Source organism: Taurulus bubalis (assembly GCF_910589615.1).
Source record: "Taurulus bubalis genome assembly, chromosome: 18".
NCBI classification, from domain to species: domain Eukaryota; kingdom Metazoa; phylum Chordata; class Actinopteri; order Perciformes; family Cottidae; genus Taurulus; species Taurulus bubalis.
This window is the reverse complement of record NC_136606.1, coordinates 15,995,343-16,022,610: the sequence shown is the minus strand read 5'-3', so window position 1 is coordinate 16,022,610 and position 27,268 is coordinate 15,995,343. Positions and strand designations below refer to the sequence as shown.

Below are 27,268 nucleotides of genomic sequence, written 5' to 3'. Positions count from 1 at the left end.
TGTCCCGCTTTAATTCTCAGCCCGCGGCTTACAAATTGTGAAACAAAAGACTTAAGCGTATGTGGGATTGGCTGGTTTCTCAGACTCGCCCTGTGACGGCGTGGGCTCTGATCGTTCCCTCGATAGGCTGAAACACATCCGGTCGCCTCGTGTCTCTGAAGGCAAACCGTACATCTGGAGGTCCCGTCCTGCATTCAGCATCTCCAGAGGACAAACGTGCACCGGACCTTTGTACCGGTCCACATTTTCACACTAAATCCATGCCTAATAATCATAAATCATCATAAACATAAGTGTGCTTCAGATGTAAATAGAACATTTCCTGTGAAAATGGTAGACAATTCTAAACCAACTAAAAATGACTGCAGAGAGAAGTAATTACTAAATGTAAGAACATTAATTAGTTATTTCAAAAACAAACGTCGACCATAAATAGTATCAAAGATGGAGTTAGAGTTTATTGAAATCTGAAAAGATATCACTATTATTAGGTGGTGTTTTTCAAAGGTGGGTTATACACTCATTATGGGAGGATCAGACGGACCTCTTGGATTATTGTACTGGAAATGTAACATCACATGTCACTAGAGCATAAGATTGTTTATATCATTCTGTATATATACAACATAAGTTATTTTTAGGCCGACAAAAAAATAAAGCATTCATATATATTTTATATATATATATATATATATATATATATATACAGTATGTATACAAAATAATTACTTTTAGGCAGTGTATATTGCAAAAAAAAGAAGAAAAAAAAAGACTCAGGTCCCTTCAGGAAACAGACCCCACCTCTTTGCCAATTATCGGTGTGTGTGCAGCCGTCCAGCTTTGGCTCCACCGCCGCTGCCGCCTGCACCAATCCGCCGCGCAGCACACATCTGGCACCCAGCGCATTCCCCACTTAGCTAAATTACATTACTTCTAGCCTAGCGCCTCTAACAAGGTGCTCCGTGTCTTTCGCTAGCTGGGAAAAATAGGACGAGAACACTGTAAAGAGACAAAGAAGTGGAGTAGCTAACATGGTGTTAACAATTTGCTCACTGAGTTCCTCTGCTTCCCATTACACACACTTTGCACCTTTTAACCTTGTTAGCGGGGCACGGCAGCGCGCCGCCCCAGAATGCTTGTTCCGTAATTAAGGGTGGCTCAGGTGCTAGATTTATGGAGATTTGCGGGCCTGTGATTAAAATTGAAATTTAATTCTGCTAATCTGGCCGAGGTGAGGGAAGAGGAATATTGAATGTGTGTGTGTGTGTGTGTGTGTGTGTGTGTGTGTGTGTGTGTGTGTGTTGGGGCGGTTTGGGTGGGTGGCTAGCCACATATCAGTGGGAGATACTTCACACAGGCTGTTCAAACATGGACTTAAAACAGGCTTATCTCCCCAAAGGTTAATGAGGAGCGGCTGGCTGCGCCTGTTACAAATGCACAACAGAGGTCTCATCTTCTACTGCGCGGCGGCGTGTCAGTCACAGAAACACACACACACACACACACAAACACACACACACACACACACACACACACACACACACGGAGAGGCTGGATAAGCTGCAGGCATCACAAGCCCTCAGCCCCACTGATAGAATTCTCGTTTCCAATAACATCCTCAGACGACTTAATTACTTTTTCCCTTTTGATGCGACTCACAAGAATAAGCGGACTCCAGATGGAATCTCTCCTTTTTCCTCTGCAGCCCGCGTCTCTCTCGCTGTGTTTCTCCGTCCTCGGCGATAGCTGATAATTTAGCTGTGGCATTTCAGACGGCTGAGCATGACTCTGAAGTCCCTTTTTTTTCCTCCCTCCTCAGTTGTCACACAGCTTATGGAGCACGCGGTTCACAGGCGGGATGGGCGCGCTGGTGGCGGCGTGCGTGTGTGTGTGTGTGTGTGTGTGTGCGAGTGTGCTCAGGCGGCGCTGAGTACAAATGACATGTAGACCGCTTTTGTTGTCCGCCGTGTGGTCGGCGGTAAAAGTGGAGCTAAATGAAGTCAGAGGGAACACTTTTGTGCTTTTGGACCTCCATGGAGACGGTGTCAAGGACGAAATCAAAGGAACACAACAAGATTGTGTTTTTGTTTGTTTGTATGGAGGCACTTATACACACACTTGCGCTCCCTTGGCATGGCTCAAAGAATATGTGCCCTTTGCTTCTTTGTTTTCTCTGAGCAAAGTAAAAGTGTGCCACCGCAAGACAGAGGAATGTTCTATTTTACCTCGAGGTGCCCCATTTACCGTTCTGAAATAACCCTTTTAATCCCTCTACGCGGGTGCGTTTTCTTCTATTGTTGCCCCCTCGAAATGAATAGAGGCTCTGATATTCATTGCAGGGCATTAAATCATGCGGATCCCGGACGAGCGCATACTGCAGATGTATGTTGATGCCACTGAGAAGGTGTGTTGTAAATGCAGCACACTGTGTGAGGCGCAGTGTGAGGATGTCTACCTTGTTTTTCACCTGCGGGGAAGCGAGTGGTGTCTCTGTCTCATCGGCACACGGTGGTGTTTAAGCCTGGCAGGGGGGTGTTCGTGAGTGTGTGTGTGTGTGTGTGTGTGTGTGTGTGTGTGTGTGTGTGTGTGTGTGTGTGTGTGTGTTGGGGTTTATCTGCATTGTTTCGTACAGAGCTAGCAACTGCTCACACACACAAGCTCACAGAACCACCAGTCGTTTTTTTTTTTTTGGGAAGGGGGGGGTTCTTAATTGATGAACGTGAGACGTGTTGGTAGACTGACTTTGTAATCAGAAAGAGGCAAGCTAGCTGCTTCCAGTCTTTCTGCTAAGCTAAGCTAAGCTAACCGAGTGGTTGGAATCCTCTCATTTCACCCTCCCTTTAAAAAACGAGTCAGCGTCGTTCCCAAAATGTCCCAACCTTTGACACCAGAGATCAACTCTGTTTTTTAACTCTCTGTCGATTCTGTGTTTCTGCTCCAAATCACATTTCCTGCTACATCCGTGACAGAGAGTATTCCTGCTGCACGTGAGCGACTTCTTTAGTTTCTCGGTTCTGCAGCAGCGCCGGCGTCTCTCTGGCCGGGTGGTGGCAGCTACGGAGATGAATAGCCCACTGCTCTCGGCCCACTAAGTAATCCAGCCAATGATGAATCGCTGCTCTCACTGACACCCAAATTGGAATCATTGGGTCCAGGAGCCAAAACTGGAAAACAAAAAAAAACAAAAAAAACAGAGGGCCTCTGGCGGCGCCGTCTAGTCATCCGTTACCGTGACACTTTTTCCGAGGCCGCACAAGCTCTCCACCTCTTCCACCCCCACTCTGTGTGCTCAAGGCCTCTGATAAATAGGAAAACAAAGGGCCTCTCAAGAATGTGTCACAATGATATCCTTCCCCATCAGAATGGTGCTGATATGATATTAGACCGATCGCTGCAGCCACGGCCCCTCGTTTTTAAGGTTTTCCCCAACATTTGAGATGCTTTTTTTATTATTTAAAAGTTGCTCGTGCTCGTTTTATTTCTTCTTCCTTCAGAGGCTGCAGCCTCACTTAGCCCACATTCTGTGAGTCTGCTGGCGACGCATGTAAAACAAATCCCCCAACACAAGGAATGACTTAATGAACTTAATGAGGTTTTCTAATTACAGAGGGAAGTTAGCCCATGTCAAATGGGCCTTTTCTGCCTTCCTTGACACGGATTAACAGCCGGACTATTAAATCCAGCGCTGCGTTACAACAGAGGAGAGACTGAGCCACAGTCGGTCATATCTGCTGTGCTTCTGGCCTACATTTCGGGGCCCGTTGCTTCATTTGAAGTGAATGAAGCTTGTAGTTTGCTACGCTAGCCTGAGCGAGCCTTGGGCCCCACGTGAACCTCCACTTGAACCCTTCTCAGGGATGCTGAATGGGGAATAAGAACAGGAACGCTTTAGTGTCTGAACCATGAAGGCCGTAACCTTCATATTACTGGGTTTGATATAGAATAGACATTATTTCATGAGTTTGAACTGTTACTCTGCGCTTTATTCCCCCGCACGCCTCTCCTTTCTCTCCGTCCTCTTTTTACTCATTCATGCTCTTTGCTCTTTTCTCATTCTATTTCTGTCTCCTCCTCTCTTTCTGACTCCTCCACAGCAGGGAGGAGGATTGACTTTGTCATCATTAACACATCAAAAGAGCCAAGTGTGTATTTCAAAGTCATCGGATAACTGATACTCTTTAATGGCGCACTGGAACAGTAATTAATTTCAAAAAAACATCCCATTTATTTGTTCTGGAAGTGAATGCTCCCGCCAAAGCGGCGTAAATCCTGTCTGTTGCTGCAGCTCAAATTAATTTACGTGTTGCGTCTCCTCGCATCCTTTGAGAATTTAATTATCTCGCCAAACAGGCTCTGGGTGTGTTGAATATACATTCTATCAACAGAGTGGCGCCGAAGCCGGGACGCCGTCGTTCCTCCGTCCTCCCGGTCGCTCGCCTCGGAACACGCGGACAGAAGTGGAAAAAGAAAACGGATGAAGTGCGGATACATATCATTGGGTGTTGAACAACCCGGTCAGGGTTCTTACGGTCATGGAAACCAGGAAAAGTCATGGAAGTTTAAAATGGTTATTTCCAGGCCAGGAAAAGTCATGGAAATGTGTTATATTCATGTGTTCATGACGTTCATTTACGCTGAGTTTGAAATAATGAATATGCTTTTAAAAGAAAGACGCTCAAAATATAAGCAGGCGTACATACAGGCATCTATATACATGTTTATTCTTTTAATCAAACTATTGTCTCATTCATTTGTGTCATTTAAGGTTTACTGTATGCTTTGTATTCTCATTGTTAGTTTAAATACTACATTTACTCACTTTCTCACGAGATCTCACAATGTTTGGTCATGGAAATTTGGTTTAAAGTCATGGAAAAGTCATGGAAACCCATTGGTCAGAATGTGCATGAACCCTGCCGGTGGAGAGGCGGCCTCTGAATGCCACCCTTCTTCCCCAGCCTGTTAGCACACTTGATCCAAGTCAACCTGGAAGCCTCAGTGCTCTGGATTTCTCTGAGAGTAGGCAGACCCACTAGCAGACCCACTCGGATAACAGTCGGATGGATACAGAGCTGTGAGTCCACCGAGCTCGGGTTGGAACAGTTGCCTTGACCCGTAATGGCCGGTCATGTTCAGAGAGCGGAACGCCGGCGTTGCCCATCTGTGCCGATGCGAAGCGCCGACGTTATTTTTGTGAACGGGTGAGCCGATCACGTTAAAACCAGATGGGGCGCAAACCGTCGGACGAGCCCGGACCGTCAACAACAACTTGGAGCCTGGTTGGAGCTGACAGGCGACTCCGGGCTGTCTTCACATTCAAACACACCGGGGGACGTCCCTGTCTGATCCCAGACCACCGGTAACGGGACCCATAAGCACCGTGGTTATCGGGTTGCTGTTGGCGATGGGGAGCCCGGTCTGATCCTTACGTTTTACGTCAGCTGTCACACAGCTGTTCTCACTCGGGAGGCTTTCATGCAAAGCAACGCAACCGTCGTCTACTCTCCTCCAGGAAACGACCGCTAAAGACCTGATTTATACGCATTCGTCGGATTGTGGGCAAAGAAAAACCTAAACCCAGCAGTCGAGCCAATAAAATGTCGATATCCCAAAATCACAAAGGCTTTACAGTCTTTTTTTGTAATGTTATTTTTGGGCTTGTTTGAGTTTTTGAAGTTGAGGGTTGATATTGATAGTTTTCTCGAAGAGTAAAGCTTAGCGAGAATCATCTCAATTGATTGAATGACATAAAATATGAAAGACACACAACTGAGAAACGGATTTCAGGCTGTTTCACACATGAATTTCATCAACCTATGAGTTGAGTTAGCGACACATTGCGCTTCTACTCTCTTATTGCATATTGATTCCACCCACCTGGCGGGTGGCAGCGGCTCGGCCGTGTTTCTCTAAATGAAAACCTTCCCTTTGCGTTGTTTCTGAAAATGCAATTCAAATATTAAATCAGGTGTGAGTGATGTACAGGATGTCGAAATATGGCAATAAAAGAGTTACAGCTCCCTGTCATCTTTGTTTTGACAGACGATCCTGGCACAGCACACACACGCACGCGCATGCAAACAGCCAGACACACACGCACACACACACACTCACACACACTCACACAAAGTCAGCATGATTCGTTGGGGATTTTCTCACAAATCGGGCCCCCTAAAGGGAAAGAGGCCGGCATAAATCAGCTGGTGTCAGGGCTACAGACACCCACGGCTCCTTATCACCACACGCAGGCGGACACACTCACAGATTGATAGGTAGATAGTCATTCTGACAGGCAGGGCGACAGGCAGCCAGGTGGAGAGGCTTACAGCAGCATGCACACGGGCAGAGGGAGGAGGAGGTGGAGGGAGGCGATAACACGGAGCAAAAGGCAGTGGTTACAAGGACGCGTTCTCATTAAGAACATCTGAAATGATCCATTATCCTTATTATTACCGCTTCCGTTTATTCCTCAGCACGCAACAGGGAGTGCAGCCTGCAGCCAGTTCATGAAATCGTTTACATGTGTGCTTAAAAATACCATTCGTACACTACCCTGGCCGTGCTTTTTGTTCCCGCACGACACATGCAGCTCACTACGACGACGCTTGCAGATTCCCCACTCAGAATTCGGAGTGATTTTCCAGACATCGGGTCTTTGATTTCAGACAAAAGCAGCCTTCAAAGTACTAGCCGGTGGCCATCCATTTTTGCTGGCTGAAAATGACAGCCGTAGCTCTCACTTGAAAGCTTAACTCGCTCGCATTGCGGCAGTGTGAACTTCCACAAATCCAATAAGGATAATGAAAGACACCACCCGCCCATCCCTTTGAACACACAGCACAGCTCCTACTTCAGCCCAACGACTGGATAAAAAGTGAACGCTATGGTCGTGACACCTCCCGTTGGTTTGTGGACGGCCGCTTTGAGACTCTGAGTTTGCAATTTTGGCCGCCGCCATCTTGGTTCTTTGCAGCCAGTGAATGGAAGTGCCCATATTTAGACTGCTGGGGAGTGAGGTGGAGACGTGGTGTACGGCTGTCAATCACAAGGTGTTCCCGCCCTAAAGGATCCCCTGCTTTATGGTCTGTTTGACTCTAAATAACCATTATTTACTAAATTAACATCACGCTGTATTGAAGAAGACTTGAAACTAGAGATTGAGACATAAACTCATGTTTGCAATGTTTACTGAGGGAATAAATCAAGAGAAAAGTAGAGTCATTTTCTATAGACTTCTATACAATCGGACTAGTCGCCCCCTGCTGGCCAGTAGAGGGAATGCAAGTTTACGACACTTTTCAGAACCTGAGGTTGCCGCCTGCTACAGCGCCGTGCGCTCCGCTTTCACCACGAGGAAAAACACTAAAGCATTATTTTTTACAACGGCTGGAGAGGGAAGGATTGTGCTAACACCTGCAATGCGGGACGGAGTTCTATTTTCTTTGGATGCAGACGGTCAAACTTAAAACCAAGCCAAAGGCCTCACAGCGCTGACGGTACAGGCTGTGAGGACGCAGCGCTCTCCTCCCCTCCGATCCGTATCGCTGCACGGATCTAAACAGACAAAGGCTTGTTTTACTGTCAGAGAGCATTTAGGACACACTGTATCATACACAGCGATGTTGGGTAGCAGTGCCAAACTCCATTTGTTTCCACGCATCTGCGTCTACTCGAGCAATACTAAGCTGGTGTTCCATTTCATGGGCTTGTCTGTTTGGGTCACGCTCCAGAAGATACACAGACAGCGGATAACATCTCTGATTCCATTATTTACTCCGTGGAAGACTTAAACGTTCCCTCTGAGGGACGCGTGTGTTTTATTATTTTCTTGTTTATTTAGAATCGGTTTTCAGCTGATTACACCCGGGATGGTATCACGACACTCTGTTTCTCGTAGTTCACAAACAAGCGCCACCTTAAAAATGACTAAGTGTGTGGTATCCTCCTCCTAAATAGCAGCTTTCCACTCGAGATCAGAGTAAATGAAACCCCGGTGATTCAGAGCAGACATTTAAGCGAGGAAGCAGGAAGGAGTTTGATGTCTTCCAACTTATAAAACACCTCTGTCGGGAATTATAATAATACTGAGGGGTTGCATCACAGATCTCCTAGCAACCACGCCTAGTGTCATGGAGGTCCCTTGGTGACTCAGCGGTGCGCAAATAATGAGTAAGGACCGGAGAAGAAAAATATGTTGATTCAGTGTGGGTGAGGACAACTGGAAGTAAATGTAAAAGACTGATGATGGTGTTGAATCTTTCAAAATTTAGAAAAAATATGTAAAATATATAAAATGGGACAGTGAACCCAAAAATCTAAAATACATATTTTTCCTTTTACCTGCAGTGCTGTTCATCAGTTTTTCAAATGGCTTTTTTTTGGCACCACAAGGCGAGTGCAATATAGTCCCATTGTTATTGGAGAGAAAGTAGACATCTTGATGGCCGATATCCCCAAAGCTAGGCAAGTCACACCAAAACAATCTAGACTGATAAACAGCAGTATAGGTGAGAGGGAATCTGTGTAGATTTTGGGGTGTACTGTCCCTTTAAGATGTAGATCTATTAAAAAAAGCTTGCAAGCTTGTCGTGTTCGAATTATCTTCAAGCTTCTATTTGATTGACAGCAAGCACTGAGCAACGGTTAGCTAGCTAAGGTGCGTCTTTGAGACACTAAATCATCAAAATAAAGAACATAACAGAATGTCTATTTACGTACTCACCTCCAATATGGCCGCCATTCAAAACGAGACCGACCTCTACACTCCCTTTTATTAAGATGATGTATCTTTACATTTGCTGTGGAGCCTTACTTACTATGTAGGGAGGTAAAAGTACTTTTCATCAGACTCAAATATCATCTTGGCAAATCTCGAGATATTGAACGATACACTGCCGTTTGTACGCGGAAAAAAAACACTCTCAAACACACACACATGCAGTGAAAACACACATTTCTCGCTTCGTCTTCTCTCACGCGCCACAAAAACGCACAAACGTTCCATTTTGCTTCCCACATTGCTTCCCTCCAGCATTCAGGGAAGCATTGTGGAGGCCTCTCTCAAAATAGATCAGCCCGCTGCGGCTTGAAAAAAGACGAAAGCGGAAACGAGCAGAGACACCAGTCTTCCCACTAAGAGTCAGGTGTGCCGCGCACTTCAAAGTCAAAGGGAGTCGTGAAAGCGGCACAAATGAAGCCTCCGGCGCGCCGATTGAAACTCCCACGTCTCGATAATGACCTCACTCTCCGACGCGATTACTCATCATTCATTCAGCCTCTGCTGTGGGAGACTAGCGCTGTGGATCCGAGGCTCGCTGAAGGCTCGCGTGAATGAAAGAGATTTTGGAGTAGTTGGGATAAGACCCCCCCCTCAGAATAATAGTCACTTTTCCCTCCGTGTGACGTTGGCCTCGCTATGTTTGGCTTCGTTAGCTCCTTTTTATATTCGGTTTAAATGCGGTGTGATTTACTGTGACTTCCGTTTGGTGCCGCCTACAATGACACCGTGAGCTCAACCTCTCGTGCTTTATGTCGGCCTGAAAGAGTGACAGACTCCTTTTTATGCAGCTGAATTTGGGCGTGATTACCCAGCACTCCGTCCCTGCTTGATACTGATTCATAAGGTTTTCATATATGTTCTTTAAAGATCCCCTCAGCTTTCACAACGCAGACCAACCAAAATAGTTTCAGAAAAACTAGTTAAAAATGCATATTTATACTACGATTCATCTCCCTCGTGAAAAAAAAGACAAGACGTGGCTATGCAAATGTTTTTAATTTCAAAAGTTTAACCACACGATGACTTTCCTCCATCAACCCGCCTACTATAAAAGTTTGTACATCCATAATTCTGCAAAGAGAAGCTCAAAACGACAAGTTAATCTGACCAGTAAAGGCCATCTCTCACTTTTGTCTGACCAAATTGACTGAAATAAAAGTAATTCGCAGGCAATATATATATATTTATTTATATTTATTTTATTATGATCTAGTTGATATTGGCATTAACTGCTGTAATATAATGTGACCATTATTCAGCACAATTTAGAATAAGGGAACTGGGAGCTGCTTTATTTTCCAGGTTGTCGCATTCTGAAAATGTAAATCCAAGACCTTCTGCCGACTGGCACCGTGACCTCTCTTTTCTCCAGGTCAATATGGATATCATTGCTCATCCGCCAGAGAGCATTTCAGCTTCAACACGTGGCGATAGGAAAGACGTGGAGCTTCAGCACACGGGGACACAGAACATTAAAGACAACACACCTTCATCTCAGTGGCACCGAATCAAAGCAATACAGGGAAAGCCTTTTACTGTGTGCGTGGCCTCCATTCTTCAGCACACGCCTCAGACATTGGTGACGGTTTCACAACTAAATATACCGTCTCTGTTTCCTCTCTCTCTGTCTTCAGTTCTGCTTCACTGTACTTTTGTTTCATGCGGAGGAACTTTTTATTTTGATTTAATCTTTGCAACGAGCTGGGCACTAAAGCAGCTGTGCAGTGATGTGCTCCTGAATGCAACACGCAAGCAGAGGCCACAGGTTTCTCTGTGCAGGCCAAATGCACAATTATTCAATGAGTCAAAACAGTGGTCTGTGTGTGTGTGTGTGTGTGTGTGTGTGTGTGTGTGTGTGTGAGTGTGATTTTTAGATTTTTGTAAAGAATCTTTCAGAGAACATGCTGTCTCTCCCGGTTGTGCCAATTCACCCCCCAAAAAAATCCAGTCCATTGAATTACAGGAAGTCCTATTTTCCAGCTCTACCCTCTTATGTAGCTCCCAGCTTTCTCTACATGAATTTGGGCAAATTGGAAAATGTCTTTAAGTTACTGAGGCCCCGATTGGGCTAACACACGCGCGCCTTTTCAATTTACGCGAAAGGTACAACGGATATTTCGAAGATACTGAGTGCCCTGGAACTTTCCAAGTCCCTTTGCAGCCAGTATTACCACAGTGTCATCCTCCCATGCAATATTAATGTCATTCTTAAGTAGCCAAAGAAAGTGCTTGTCGACAGATAAGTGTTTTTTCCCCTTCCTGAAAAATAGATTTCTGTGCGAGCGCCGTGCCATTTACATTTCACTCAAAGCCCCACTTTTCCTGTCCCCCTTCCAGTCTTCTTTCATTTTATTGTATCTTGGATAAAAATATATCCTCAAAAGTGTCTGTTTATCCAAAGCTGAGTCTACAATACTCCCATCCTAGCTGCCAATAGCAACGGCAATCTTCCGAGCGAACCTCTATGGCCTGTAGATGCTGGTGTGAAGGCGGACATGAAGACCAACGCGTCGACCAACTAAACCAGCAGACTGCCGCTTAATTTCCAAGTCTGAACACATCAACATCAAACAGTTCTTTAATTGACTTAGAATCTATATTATGAGCTGTCAGATTGTATTCATCACCTTCTTTTATCTCCCCCCCCCAATTCTGGGATTGTGTAGAAAGAAAGGCAGGCTGAGTGGGGGCCCAGATATTTACACAGCCATTCATGTCAGGGTTGCACAACAAAACAAAGCTTATAGCAGCCATATCAAGGCATGGCGGACTTGGAAGATGATCTGTTGTTGTATCTTGTGGTTTTATCTGTAGCCGTCATCACCACATCATTAACTCTGTAGGCTTTCAAAAAAACAAAAACATTCACAGATAGTTCATTCCTCACTGTTTTAAAAGCTGCTCCTGGATGCTATCAAAGGTTCAGGCTAACGTTAGCCGTTTAGCTACATGTTTACGTTTGCTTAGAGAGCTACCTAGAAACAGCTGTTTAAAAAAACTCCCACTTACAGTCGTCATTTCCACCCCAAAAAATCTGGTAAATATGACGTTTCTGGAACACCTGGAAGTGAAAATGGATCTTCACCTCTCTTTGGATGTTGAAGGGGAAGCAGTTGCTTGAAAGTAAAAATTCCCTTACCCCCTCCCACTCTTTTTTTGTTTTCCCTTCGCTCACCCCCTCATCCCCCACTCGCCTTCATTCCAGTAGTCAGATGGCTCCCGTGAGCGAGTCCCAAGAGGCCGGCCAGCCAGCCGGGCCGCCCGAAACTTATGACTAGCCATGTTCTTCAAACATCATGCAGCAACCAAAGCATGGCAGGATGACAGATAGTCCCTTCAATGTATAGTGACAAACAAATTAGTGCAAAGATGCTTCTCGCCGCATACCAGATGTGTTGGGCTCCGTGGTACGGAACAGCCGATGAGAAACTGTCCACGTCCCATCTGTGCTTTCGGCGCGACCATCGGTGCAGCAATTTGTGCTGAACAAAGTAGTGCAAACAGCCAGCCTGATTATATGTGTCATAATGCGAGGCATAAAACACTGCCGGGGGAAGATCACACAGGAGCTGGCAGGTTTATTTGATGAGAGGAGAGGGAGGCTGTTAAGCATGAAACAGGACGGGATGCAGTTGAAGTATATTCAATGGAGAAGATGCGTATTGAGCTGGTTTATAAAAGTAAAATAACAAAAAACTGGGGGAAATAAAAGTGTGAATTTTTTTTCCGCCCTCCAAACACAATCAATTGTAGTTCTTATTAAGTTGCATCCAAGAACATCTCTCCTTTCAGCTATATTTTCTCCCTCACACCATCGCAGGTGTTGCTCTGGGTTCCGGCCCGCCGTCCAGGTTTGAGCCTTGTGGCGAGAACGGGCCAATTTGTATCCAACCCCACACCTCCCGATTGACTCCCACACACTTTGAGATTGGAGAGCGTCAGCGAGGTCTCGCACTCTCTGCCGAAAGGAGAGGGCGAAAGCGACATGTGTCCGGCTCTGAGCACACAAACACGGCGGAAGCTGGGAGAAAGCATCAAAAAAAGGCTTTTCCCGAACACACTGAGGGGGTTTCGTGGGCCGCACCAGGAAGCACAGCCTCGGTGACAGAGACGGGGATAACAGTAGGAGGGAGATGAGCAACAACACGCCCGGGAGGCAGAGACATTCCTGACCTGCTTAGTGTCATTACACCGGCAGACTTATCTGGCTCGCTCTGCCTTGTAAATACACTCGAGTGCTTGTTATCAAACGAGCGAGGCGACAAACCTCATCCAGGTTTGAGTCCCCGGCTTCCTCTCCGTGCTTGTAAATGAGTTATTCCCATGGATGGCAGCCTGCATTAATATTCTGTTAAGAAGGGAAGCGAGTGCGCATTAAATCCGCCACTTATCAGGTAGCGATCGTGATCTGTGTGGTGCTTTGAAGAAGAAGAAGAAAAAATGTAAAAATCATAGTAATTTTGGGGGCAGGGAGGACGGTGACAGCATATGGGATTCATATCTATATTTCTACTCCCATCTCCAGGCCTCGCATTTGAATGCATTTGCGTTCATTTTTTAGGATGACATGTTTGCGCGCGTGTTCTCTTTTCGTGAAAAGGCCTCCGCGGCACTTCCAGGCGCCGTTGTTGAAATGCCGCCACATTAGCCGCTAAAAGCTTTCGCGCCCGAACGCAGGGCACTGAAGGCAGCGCACTTTGGATTCGAGGAGGCGGGAAGGAAAAGGCAGTTAAAAATTCATTTTTTTTTTTGTTGCATGGGAAAAAGCATCCCTTTTTTTTGCTCACCTCGGGCACGGGATAGGACATTAAAAAGCTTTCATCGTGACGGCGAGGGGATGCGAGCGCTGCTAGCGGGCGGCATGTGTAGCGCCGTGTGTGTAGCCATGGTCGACATGGAGCGCCCCCCCCCCCCCTCGCCGGAAAAAAACCGGCACGTCGTCTGCAGGGGCCTCTGTGGCAACACTAGCCGTCACAGACTCTGAGCAGGTTCCTCAATGACACTCAACCGTGTCAGCTCGACCTCTCCGCAGGGTCGGGAGAGCACTCTGTGTCTCGCTGTCGGAATGAAATAGCGGAGGGAAAAAAAGAAAGGATAAAAAAAAAAAAACGTGAGAGAGTGGCATCATATTTCCCCCTGTGCCACACTATGATTAAGCGGTTCAATGTCCACTGGAGTTGTTCTGCTTTATACACTCCACAGCGGGGTACCGTGTCGCCCTCACTGCCAGCTGCCCATGAATTCAAAAAGGCTCTGAATCGTATCTTTTATTGTATCATACAGCAGGTAATATTACAGTACGTGATGCAGCAAAAAGTTATATATTACAGCAAAATGAGAAGAAAAAGTAGAGAAAAGATTTGACTTGAAGTAGCAGAACTGAATAGAGCCACAGCAGAATGGCGTTTTGACAGTAATCAAAATGAAGCAGTTTTTACTGCACATATACTGAGCAATATGTTGAACTTCAATGCTTGATTGACTTCGGCTTGTGGGAGTATACTTCACTGTTATGTTCTCAGGTCATTTCGAGATAATGCTGCTTGATTTCTTCTTGACGAGTGTTGTAAGAATACCAGTTGAAGAAAAAAACAGCTGTAACTGGCGCCAAAGCCAGCCTCCATTGTCCGTCTACATCTAGTTAATTATAGCTCCCTCTGAAGAATGGGCTCGCTGCTGTGACTGCATGGCGGCATGGACACGAGTACCGCGCGTCTCCACGTACATTTCTGTGACGAAGCTGGTGTTCCTCACAACGCCGACATCTGCACAGGAAGACGGCGCTCACCAGCCCGACTGTCCTTGGCGCCCATGTCCACGGGAGCAAATGTAAAGCAGATGGCCCGCTGCTCCGTCCTCACGGCCGCTAATCAGGTGCTGAATATCCATCAGTCTGTGCTAATGCACACACACACACACACACACACACACACACACACACACACACACACACATCTCTTCTTTTACTCCCTCTATCCATCCAGCCCCCCCTCCACCCACTGATCAAGTGTAAGTTCATTCAAGTTAAGTAATTTTTTTTGTTTGCTCCGTTCGCTTCGTTGTGATGAAAATTTAAACATTTAAAAAAATGGTCGCTGAATCACAAGTCCCTCACGCACAGGAGCGAGTTTAGACATATGCGTGTCAACGAGGTGCGAGAAACCGGTAATTATCATGGTTGACGTGAGCGGGTTCATGTTTGAATGTGCAGAGAACGCAATGTTAATTTGTTGTCGTAAAAACTTTTGGGCGCTCAAATTTGAACGCCTACCTTTAGCAATGAGAAAATGCGGGAGAAAGAAAGAAAGAAAGAAAGAAAGAAAGGTTTAAAGCTTCTTTTTTTTTAAACATGCGTCACTCCTTAATCTCTAAATGCGTCTTGCTTTCACAGTCCCAGTCCCGCACCGCAGAGTCTCGCTGCCTCTCCATCCCCTTCACCTGCGCTCACCATCCTCACTTGCGTCCTCCTCTCACGTCTCAGTCCCTCCTCCCTCTGAACACTCGAGGAAAGAGGAATCAAGGACACTCGACTTCAGAGGCATAATATGCTCTTGTCTCTCGGGGCGAGAGCTTCTGCAGGTGTTGACATCTCTGCGGTGGCTTTTGATGCTCTGGAGTTTGTATTTGCACATATATGTTATGTGCTGTCCAAGCCCGTTTCTTTCCTCACCTGACGGAGGTGAATCAGCCTCTGCATCTTTTTCCTGAAAGAGAACTGACGGCTAACTGGCAGGATGAAATCTTAGCATGCGTGGACTTTTATTTTTTATTTTTACGTATAGGCCCCGGATGTTACGAGTTCAGAAGTTCGAGAGAGAGTCGGTGATTTCCCCTAGCGCCTGTTTCAGTCCTGTCTCCCGTCGCTCATCTGACCCATTATGCTGAGCCATGGGGAAATCTGACTGGGCTCATTACCCTTCTCCTCAGAACTGATACAGGAAGTTTAAGGAGAGAGAGAGAGAGAGAGAGAGAGACTCTCCTCCAGCTCATTTTGAATGGACACCATCACCAGTGTTGTCACTATCAGGAGTGCGTGGCCATCTGCCAAGGCTCTCCCTATCTAACCTGCTCTCTCTCCTCTGCCTTTCCCGCCTTTTGTGCGCCGGAAACAAATGAGTCCGAGCGCAGTGGGGGATGGAGACTATTGGCATGCATTGTCTCATCCACTCGGCCGGCCGGCGAATAAGAAGGGCTGGATGACAGATACCGTGAAGGGCACGGCGCGTAAGGCGGTGGTGACCGGTGGCTCTCGGCTTTGACAGGGACGATTGTAAATTCAACTTATTTGCTGAAAGAAAACTGATATCATGTACGGTCACTTAGTTGAAGTTATTTAATTTTTTCCACTTTTAAAAAAAAAGAAAAAGGAAGAAGAATCAAAGATAAAATCGATACATATATTTTTATCGAAAGACATCGCTATTTATCGTACTATTTTGGTACTAAATATAGGAAAATAGAGACAGTTTAAATTGGTACATTTCCTTAATTACTTCCAATGCATTGCTAATAACCTGCAGAGACTATTCAGTGCACAGCAGGTCACCAAACATGTAAAAGTTCTCTTCAGTCAGCATTCAGTGAAGCCAATATGATGCATATTTGCTTGGGTATTTGCATTTTGCCTTTAATTAGTATCAAATTACATAATTATTTCCTGTAAACATACTCACATTTCCAGCAGGGCACATTGAGGACTATTACGTGTCGATTCCTGTCCATGTGATGTTTCTAGCGCTGCAAAACAAACCGCAGCATCGAGTGTTTTCACTCACAAAAGGCAGAAAGTACGCTGTGTCTCTCTTTGGAAAATCAATCACGCCACACACACTGTAAACTCTGAACACAAACTGCCTCTGACGTTATACACAGCTCACCCATAAATCAGAGTGAAGTGTGTTTGTGCCGGCGCTTCATAAAGCTATCAAAAAACGATCAGAGGTGGCATTTGGAGGATGACCTCTAAACTGCACTGCTCACCACTGCGCCGTTGATTCGCCGTCAGAGTTATTGCAAACATGATGATGTTTTCTACTCAACAGCTACTTCCTGAGACATTTGAAATGAACTGCGGCCCATTGAAAGTGAGAAGAATTGGTTTGTTTTGTCACTTTGAAATGATGCAGACCTGAAGAGCTCTATACAGAAAGCGCTCTATTCTGACTGTGAACTTATGAGAAATGCTCTGAATACAGAATAAAAGGCTCTATTGAGGCTTTTATGCAGCCCAGTGAAGGGTCTCAGACTGGAGCAAGTGCATAGAATTAGTTTCCCCTTTACGTCATTGGCCTTTTAGGCGGGGGGGGTAGTGACTATTATGGAATTAATTGCCATGAAATTATGCAGTCATGTTTCCCAGACGGATGTAAACTGTAATAACTTTGGTTATCCATATTCACTTTTCATCTGGCGCCACCACCAGGTCAATGCTTTGTTTGATGACCGCGTACCCGCAAAAAAAACAGACAAAATATCCTTTCCTGTCATTCTGAGTTTGAAATAATGAATATGCTTTTAAAAGAAAGACGCTCAAAATATAAGCAGGCGTACATACAGGCATCTATATACATGTTTATTCTTTTAATCAAACTATTGTCTCATTCATTTGTGTCATATAAGGTTTACTGTATGCTTTGTATTCTCATTGTTAGTTTAAATACGACATTTACTCACTTTCTCATGTTTACACCGAGATTTCACAAAATGTTTGGTCATGGAAATTTGGTTTAAAGTCATGGAAAAGTCATGAAAATCCATTTGTCAAAATGTGTATGAACCTTGTTCCTCCTGTTTCCTTGAAGTAACGTGGCAACATTTCATCTTCCGTATGAGTCACGTAAACGACCATTGACACAAAATCCACTATCGTTTGTCGGCTGCAGACAACTTTGAGACGGCAAAGAATAGACGCTGGTCACACTGTACAAGTCGCATTCACACCGGAAAGAACCAATTTCAATGCATTTGCACCTTGAGGTGTAAATAGGGCCTCGTCTCCCTCTTGGAAGTCAGTTGACCCGACATTTATTCACATCGGCACTAAATAGAAAGAGAGACTTAAGCGCAGTGGCAGCTTTTTCTGGCAGGTTCAAAAGGGCCAGTTAGCCGTACATGCATCCAATTAACAGAATACTTATCACAGCAGAAAATGATGGTGACCAGGTGTTAAAAACCTGCCACTCACTGAACTGGGTGAGAAAGATAAAAGGTCTTGTGAAGGTCTGACTGGGGATGAGCAAGCTTTCTGTTGTTCCTCTTCTCAGATCTTCATTCTCGCCAGGCGGAGGAAGTAAAGGAGATGGATAACATATCAGACCTCTCTGAACCTGTAGATTTGCGTGTTGTCAGCCTCAGTTTATTCTCTAAGGAGAATTAATTAGCTCATGCTCCTATATTGTGCACACTGCGCACATCTGGTCACACCGACTCGTGTCTTATTGCCCAGTGGGTCCTTTGACTGGAAGCTGTTGAGTGGGTGGACCTCAAATATACATTACAGTCTTTTCAGGCCACAGTGTGAAACTCCTGTTTGTTAATTGCCTGCAATTTCATGCTTGATGTGAGCATTTGTCTTTCACGCTACAAAAGCTGTAAAAAAAAAAGAAAACTGTATATATTTTGTGCGACAAACGCGACTGAGATATGCTGTACAAGCCAACACCTCTAATGTTGCCCCCCGCCTGGTAAACACACATGACCATGTTTTCACACCGCTAAAAAGGGCCTTCAGGGCTTTAAAAACAATATAGACTGATTTGAAAATGGTCCGGGTAATGACCTTGTCGGCCGAGGGAGTCATTTAGCGCCAAATTGCTGCTTGTGTTGGGCTTCAGTCCGTAATTAGGTCAGAATGCAAATGCTTGTATTGTGATGCCGGCCCGCCAGGACTCAGTGTTTAGAGTGTAGCCATGTGTGTCAGAGTGACTCATTGAGACCCTCTAGTGCTGCTGGGGGGGAGGGAGGGAGGGAGGGAGAGAGAGAGAGGGAGGGAGAGAGGGAGAGAGAGGGAGAAGGAGAGAGAGAGAGAGGGAGGGAGGGGGATGGAGAGAGAGAAGGGGAGAGAGGAAGAAGGAGAGAGAGAGAGGGAGGGAGAGGGATGGAGAGAGAGAAGGGGAGAGAGGAAGGAGAGAGGGAGGGAGAGAGAGGGAAAAGGAGAGGGAGAGAGAGAGAGAGAGAGAGGGAGAGAGAGGGAGAGAGGGAGGGAGAGAGAGAGAGAGGGAGGAAGAGAGAGGGAGTGAGAGAGAGACCTCACGCTCTTAACAAAACATGTTTTTTGTAATGTGCCCTCCGTCTATGCAGCGTTCTAGCACATAGCATTAAGTCCTGCTTCAGGACTGAGGAGGAGAGAAGGGGAGAGAGAGGAGGGGAGAGAGAGGAGAGGAGGGGAGAGAGAGGAGAGGAGAGGAGAGGAGAGGGGGGGAGAGGAGAGGAGAGAACAGGAGGGAAGAGGGGAGGAGGGGAGAGAGAGGAGGGGAGAGAGAGGAGAGAGAAGAGGAGAGGGGGGAGAGGAGAGGAGGGGAGGGGAGGGGAGAGAGAGGAGGGGAGAGAGAGGAGAGGGGGGAGAGGAGAGGAGGGGAGAGAGAGAGGAGGGGAGAGGAGAGGAGAGGGGGGAGAGGAGAGGAAGGGAGGGGAGAGGAGGGGAGAGAGAGAGGAGAGGAGAGGGGGGAGAGGAGAGGAAGGGAGGGTAGAGGAGGGGAGAGGAGGGGAGAGGAGAGGAGAGGAGAGGGCGTCTTGACCCCCAGGCTCGCCCTCTGGCCTTCACACACCTACACAAACTCATTCTGGCTCATCTTCTTCCTCTAGCTTTTTCTTCCCCTACTGCATCACCTCCCCCTTATTCTGTCCAGCTCCTCTCTCTCTTTTATTGATCATTAGCTGGTGTGTGGAGGAGAGATGGGGAGGTGGGTTGTAATTAAGGAGCCAGACTGGTCTGTCAATTCTGCTCAGCGCTGCATGGAGTGCACCAGACCAAGCGATGGCCCTAATAGGGCTTCATACTGTAAACAACACGCACACCTGGACAGCAGCCGCCCCGGGAGGAGCAGGAGAAAGCCACTGTCGACAAGTTAGCACTGATAAAGAAAGGAAGTTTAACACTCAGGACCGTGTGTGTGTGTGTCTGTGTGTGTGTGATTTAAAAGGCTTAGATACAGTCCAACTAAATAAAAGACGGTATTTATATTTTCATGTGTGTGTTCACCGTGTCATTTTAGTATTTTTTATTCAGTCGCTTCCGTTAAAACCGTGAAACCAAACAAAGTGATTGCGGTTCAGTGTTGCCCGTCAGGGAGCAGCGAGTTAGTTTTCACGAGCAGTTTTCAGGACGGACGTGCATTGTTTGAGTCAAAATAAAATCCATCGACTGTCAGTTTAAAACTTGGGGGCGGAGCTTCAGATTGCTGACACGAGCAAGCTATAGGATGAATAGTGAAACGATTGTCCTTTTTTAACATAACGCGATAAAATTCCCCAATTTTCTCTCAGATACGTACTAATTCACGAGGGATCCACTCCTGTGGTAGAGGTCGTGTACAGACAGTCTGCTTTCTTCACAAAGGAAAAAACTCACTACATTTGACCTGAAATCATAACGCACTATATTCTCTCCTTCTACGCCTACGGTGTATGAATGGTTGATCATCTGATGTGGCACCTTGCATGGTAGCTCCTCTCATCAGTGTGTGAATGGGTGAATGATGTCATGTAGTGTTAAAGTGCTTTGAGTGGTCGAAAGACTAGAAAAGTGCTATACAAAGTACGGATCAATTTTTTTTTTTTTTTTACTGCTTTCAGAAAATATCGCACTGCTCTGACAAAAGCATTGATAGCAAATGTTCTGTGAATTTGATCTAATTGTTTCAGGTCCTCTAATATCTCTGATCACTGCAGCACTTGAAACTTTGCGACATGAAATAACTGAACATTACACTTTTAGGGACGTGGACCATGCATCAGATGTCAAAAGCATGCGATCTTTCCGTGACATTTAAACAAGTGTGTCCGGTTAAAGAGAGTTTGGTGAATCTTTGAAGTCACAGTACAAACCTCACAAAAAAATAAAAAGGATTAGGATGAGAATGTTCTTGCATTCGGTGTTTCTTTCACTTCACTTCATGTCTTCTGTTTGATTGTTCTTCACGAGGCCTTTCAAATCCTCCGTGTGTGTGCATGTGCAGGCTTTTGCTTCCTGATGTGGGCGCGCACTCGCCCTGTTGCCCCCGCGTTGGGCCTTTAATCGATAAAACTATCAAAACATCTGCCCTCTTGTTGACTCTGCTTGTCTCTTGTCTCTCCTCCAGAGAAAGGCAGTATGCTGTCAGCATTGATCGCCCCCTTCAAGTACATAAGCCCTGGGACCAGCAGCACCGAGGACGAGGACAGTTTAAGTAAGCCGCCGCCTCTTTTCCTTTCTCTCTGTCAGCTCGCTGCGCTAATTCCCTCAGTGGCAGGCTTAATATGGAAATGATCTGTCTGTCACCCACATAATTAATTATTTGGGAAACGGCGTCTTTGATTACGCACGGATGTCAGCGTGTGTGTTCAAATCTGTATTATCTTTAGCTATTGAATATTAGATGTCGAGTGTGATAAATAAGTCATTAGATAGGTACTCGCACGCCTGCGTATGCTATCATCTACAAATCTGCCTCAGCCCACCCCTGAATGTCAGCACTTGATCCCAGCCTCCCATCCCACCATTAACATTCCTGTGGCGGGGTCTGAACACCCCATTTTTGTTCATTTCCCATCAGAAATGCAATACGCCGCCACTTCCCCGTAACTAGGTTTGAAGAGCGTATCACAGCTGTTCAGGCTTTGCTCTCACAGAGGACAGAAGTGTGAAATAAAGCGGGCTACAGACATTTTATCCTTTCACGGAATGTCTGCCGCTCGATGTGATCCCCACCCCCATTACAAATAGGATTGATGCTCCGCATTGGCCACGGGGGCCAATGGTTCCCACTTACGACACAGATTCAGAACCAATTTGGAGGCAGATTACAGAATGATTTGGCAGATAACGTTGCCATTTTTTGGGGGGGGGATTTGTGTTTGGATTTTAAAACACTTAAATATGATGGAGTATGAAGTGGGCTCGGCTCAGGGAGATGATTGTAGATTTGTTCATTACCATTTCATTGCGTATAAAGTGGCTCAATTTTGCCCGGCAGATTTTTTTCCCTTGATTCATTTTGTTCAGCCAGAGGATACATGTGAGAGGCACGCAGTAATAGTTGCGTCCCCCCCCATCTGTTTTTTTTAAACATATATCACTTTGACGTTTGTATTTCAGGCACCAGCAGTGCAGAGGTGAAGGAGAACCGAAACATCGGGAACCTAGAGGATCGCTCCATCGGATCTGCAGAGTGCCAGTCCATTTTCTGCTCCGACTCTGCGAGAAGCGGCGGCTCCGGTCTGAAGAGGAAGCGGCCGCTGGAGGAGGACAACAACGGGCACTTGTGTGAACTCCGCCTGATCTATAAGAAGCTGACCTGGTCCGAAGCGCCAAAGAACGCCTTGGTGCAGCTCAATGAGCTCCGGCCGGGCCTGCAGTACCGCATGGTGTCTCAGACGGGCCCGGTCCACGCTCCCGTCTTCTCCATCGCCGTGGAGGTGAACGGGCTGGCCTTCGAGGGCACGGGCCCCACGAAGAAGAAAGCTAAGATGAAGGCCGCCGAGCTGGCCCTCAAGTCCTTCGTCCAGTTCCACAACGCTCCTCAGGCCCACCTGGCCATGGGGAACATCTCAAACCCTTCGGCCGACTTCACCTCGGATCAGGCGGACTTCCCCGACACGCTCTTCAAGGAGTTTGAATCTTCGCCGTGCTCCGACGGCCTCTCGCTCTGCGACTCGGCGGCAGAGAGCGAGCTGCTGTCGAGTGAGCTCCTGAGACGTGGACGGTTGCTCCGCCACACCTTGGACCTGATGGTGCAGGCTCAACAGAGGCTAGGCGGGATCGTTCCCGAGCCAGAGGCCCCCAAGAGTCCCGTGGCGTTGCTCAATGAGTTCCGGCCGGGCCTGCGCTACGCCTGCCTTTCGGAGCGAGCCGAGGGCCGACGGCTGCGTAGCTTCGTGATGGCGGTGCGCGTGGACGGCCGTATATTTGAGGGCTGCGGTCGCAGCAAGAAGCTGGCCAAGACCCAGGCGGCCCAGTGTGCTCTTCAGGCCCTCTTCAACATCAGGACGGCCCCTGAGGGGAGGACAGGCCTCAAAGCCAGCAGGAAGAGCTGTCCTCATTTACCCCAGGTGAGTACAGACACATCCCCAGCGCCTGTCTTCTGCTAAGCTTTGGCAGCTCCTCCACTTCCTACAGGGGCCTGTAATGACCAAAACAGCAGGCGGGAAACGAAAAGCCAAACACTTTCCAACAAGTAATTATGGAGGAAAGGCGATAGGAGCGGGAAAAAAAAGCAGAAATAACGGCAGCATTGATAAAGCAAGCTGGCATTTACGTTGAGTCAAAAGATATGGGTCCATATCGTGAAAATATGTGTGCGTGTGTTCTGCAAAGCCGGGTTTCTTGAGTAAACAGTATCTGTTTTTTTGGACTATTTAAATAGAAAAGCATGTAAATGTAGGTAATTATTGTCCTTGTGCCTCTGACACAAGCGAAATCTGCATCGCCACCCAAATTAGTTTTTTTCCCCCCCTCGTATGTGTTTGTAGAGCTGTAATTGGGCGAGTTTTGCAATTTTGCAAGATCTCCTGTTTCCTCATGTGTGGCATCACAGTGTCTACAAACATTAATTCAATCTGTTGCCCAAAGGAGATAGAAAAGCAAAGAGCAAATCGACAAACAAGCCACCGAGCCCAATCCCATGCTCATTTACCCAAATATGTAAATAGCAATCAGAGCCAGGAAACTAGTTTTTGTGAAACTTGAGGAAATTAGAGAGCCTAAAGACATAGTGGCTGGATTGGCTGGCACTTGTTGACTGCCATTTTAAAACTTCAATTTCATCGAAAAGTAAAACTGCCATGAGAAGATAGTCACACTGACTTTAGTTGTTTACTATTGTTTGCATCGAGAAAATATCCAACCTCACGTCCAAGCTGACCAGGCAGGTCACTGGCTGTTTGGCAGCTGGAATTGAAACCGTAGATGTCTCCTCCACTGTCCCAATGCAGTCTTGAAGTTTTGAACGGGGAAAGAATTAAGCCCATCCTTCCACACAGCGCACATCCAAAGCGTCCTTTCCCGAAAGTCTTCCCTTGAAGCCTTCTGTTCGACACGCGCGCCTCCACATTGTGCTGCCGCGCACCCTGCAGGGTACGTGTCGTATCAACATTCTTCTCCCAGCCTTGAAGAAATAGACCGGCGAGGGTGTCCTTCCCCAGAGCACGACATCAACCCAACAAACCTGCACATTTGCCTGGGAGAAACTGTTTTCTCCCCGCTGCCACGGTGTCTAAAAGGATTTTAAGAGGATTTTCCGCACCCGTTTAGTTCCAGAAAGCACTCGCTTGTGGAAATTTCTTGAAAGTCAGCCGTGCCGTCTGCCAGGCTCGAGAGGCATTTTATTTGCACTGGTAAAGGAAAAAAGCGCACAAACATCACGTATGCGTGCAGGCAAAGGTGTGCGGGAAGAAAAAAAAAACATGTGACCGGGCATATGATGGGTTACATGTCTGAACTGTTGCGTAATGTTCGTGCGAAACACCCTCCAGCTCGCGAACGCACACACCACGTTCACATGCGAGCCAACCCCCGCCTGCCAAGCGCTGATTGCATGGGCAGTGGTTGACTACACTGCAGATGTGAAGCGTAGTGCGGGGGCGGTTGCCAGCCGCAGCCTGAGAGCGATGCAAATGTTATGGTGGTATGCCAAATTATGTGTGCCACATTGATCCGTTCTCTTTTCCCAGAATTTCCTCCGGCTGTACCTGTTGCAGTAGAAAGCTTTGTTGAGAAGAAGTTAATGGCCCAATGCAGTAGAGCATCAACCCCTGCCCTGACCATAGAAGTATATGGTTTTATCAGACATGACACGTTGTTTCACAAGTTATAAATATTTCTATTTGTTGGTTGTTATAATTTGTAGAAAGAAAAAAAAGGTTTCACCTGTGAGGCCAAACCTCTTTACCGTGTTGCTCTTAGCTTAAAAGAGTTCAATCTGTGGTATTAAAAATCTTCCAAATTAATAATTTTACCAGACTTTGTAACAAATGCCAAACTAAGCTGAGCATTGTTTTACCTTGTTTGAGCTGAGTGACGTCCCATTGGGCTGCGGGTTTTGAAACCTCGAGGTTCGGCATTTTGTCCGTCGCCATCTTGGATTTAGTTTTTGTCGCCATTTAGTTTTTTTGCAACCAGTGAACGGAAGTGACCATATTTGAAGTGTGGAGGAGTGATGGCGCGGTGGGGACCTTCTAAACACAATGGAGCCAGACATAAACTCATGTACAATGTTTACTGAGGTAATTAATCAAGTGAGAAGTAGAGACATATTCCTATAGAGTTCAATACAATATGACTTTTTTTTTTCAACCAGATGCGCCACATCCTGATGGCCCTTTGAAAGAATGCAAGCTGAAGGCACTTCCAAGTTGGATCCACTTGAGCCTGGTTTTACCGTTAGCATCAGTGCTAGACATAAGTGACTCAGAGGTACAGTGAATAATTCAAAGACGACGTCCAATAAGGCAAAACTGTGGTAATCTGTGGTAAAAAAAATAAAAACTGGGTCAAAGGCAAAGCAGAGGGTCAGGACGGCTACTTCCTAGTTGAAAGAGTACGTGATTCAACTTGAATACTGTATATTGATGGGGGGAAATGAACGTAAGACAGGGCAGTAATATGAGGACATTGCATTAACTCAACAGAGTGGAACATAAGGATGAGGAGTCCTTCAAACTTAGCTGAACAGGATGACTCGTAGCTTGAGAATTCAACCCCCCATGAAATATTTAAACTCCCGAGGACGTGGTGGTGTATTCGGCTTCACATACATACGAAGGAATAATACAGCGGGAGTGACAAGAGAGGCATACTAGTGCACATCCACACAATGCAATAGACTTGTTCACCTGCAGTAACACAGCCTATATCTTCCTCTATGCCTCCCACGCTCAAGTCTGTGGGAATTGACTTTTAACAATCATCTCAGAAATGAGGCATCGGGCCACACTGCGCTTGACATTAAAGAGCTATTTATCTTCCAGCGAGGGCTTTGATTTTTTTGATTCCTTAATTTAACCTTTATTCACCCAGGGAAATCAAATGAGACTGCATTCTGCAGAGATATCTTGCCTTACACTGACTTCACTACTTATTCATAGCTGAATGATAGGCCCAGTACCACCATCTGCATTAAGCAGAGTCCAAGGCCAGGTTAAAAAAAAAAATGTTTTATCATTATTTACAATGAGTATCGCTGAGCATCTATTTTGCACTTCACGCTGCACATTTTGAGATTTTTTTTAAAACCCGCGTTAAATGCTACGCTTGCTTTTTTTCAACCACAGTGGAGGAGGGGCGGGACAGATAGGCTCCCACAAAGACTTGATCCAATGTTGATCTGCCTATGTTACTCTCGTCTTCTTGTGTAGCGCTGTGGTATAATAAAGTTAATCCGAATCTGAACCGATTAAAACGATGGCCCACAAAATGAACTGACTCAGAGCGGCATGTCCGTCTTCTCTCTCCGTGCGTCAGCCTTCCCTTCAACCAGAGAAACAGTTAGAGCAGTGAAGAAAAACGCTGTGACTCCAAATTGTTCTCAAGCTCTCCCAGTTGAGCGTCATCAGAAGAGCGACGGGTGTTTTCAGGTGGGGGAAAAAACCTTTGGTGCACACGTGGCCCTTACTGCCTTGCTCAACAGCACAGGGAAGCACGATACTCAGAGCTGATCAGTGAAGCAGCCTTATGACCACGAAGCCCAGTTCTCAATGATTGGGGTGAGGCTGAATATTATATTTTATAAGAAATAAGAAGAAGAAAAAGACGCTTACCAGCATTACGTATATTTTCTTTGGGTCCTCACTTTCATTTCATTTGTAATAATGGTGTTGATTGGTTAAAACATTTGACCTGTTTGGTTCAGTTTAATCAAACTCCAGTCCGTTTGCTGGGTTAGTCCGGTCTCGTTTGGGCTGGCGTGAAAGCTGTCAGTCAAACCTTGGGGCGGGCCGACAACCGAAGCCGTCTCGGCCGAGTCGGCTTGAAAATCTGGTCCAAGCGGACTGATTGCGGTTCTGTGATTTTAGCAGGACTAATAAATCCATCTGGTCGGGACACAACCTTAAAATTGCTCAGGATCATGTATGTGTGCCAGTGCGGGTCGTTTCCTTGATCAGTGGGTCAAAAGCTGTAAAACTGCTGTGCTTGTATAATGAAGTCCTTTAGAAAGTGTGTGACAGCGATCCCACAGTAATAAGCCCTTTAATCATGTACGAGACGCCGCATGCGTCTCATGCAAAAGGTTATTTTCAGGCCTGTTGGTGGATTTGCATTCTGATAATACTGAGAATGCTTTAAATCAGTTATTT

General features: G+C 46.2%; 1 protein-coding gene across 1 annotated transcript in view; it reads left to right on the top strand.

Moving 5' to 3' along the window:
* The window catches only part of adarb2 (adenosine deaminase RNA specific B2 (inactive)), a gene marked incomplete at both ends in the record, with an annotated part of 152,761 nt that overhangs the window by 72,926 nt on the left and 52,567 nt on the right, over positions 1 to 27,268 (top strand). Inside the window, 2 exon segments of the mRNA XM_079234160.1 lie at positions 21,079 to 21,165; positions 22,074 to 23,026. Of these exon segments, the coding sequence (XP_079090286.1) occupies positions 21,079 to 21,165; positions 22,074 to 23,026 (1,040 nt within the window).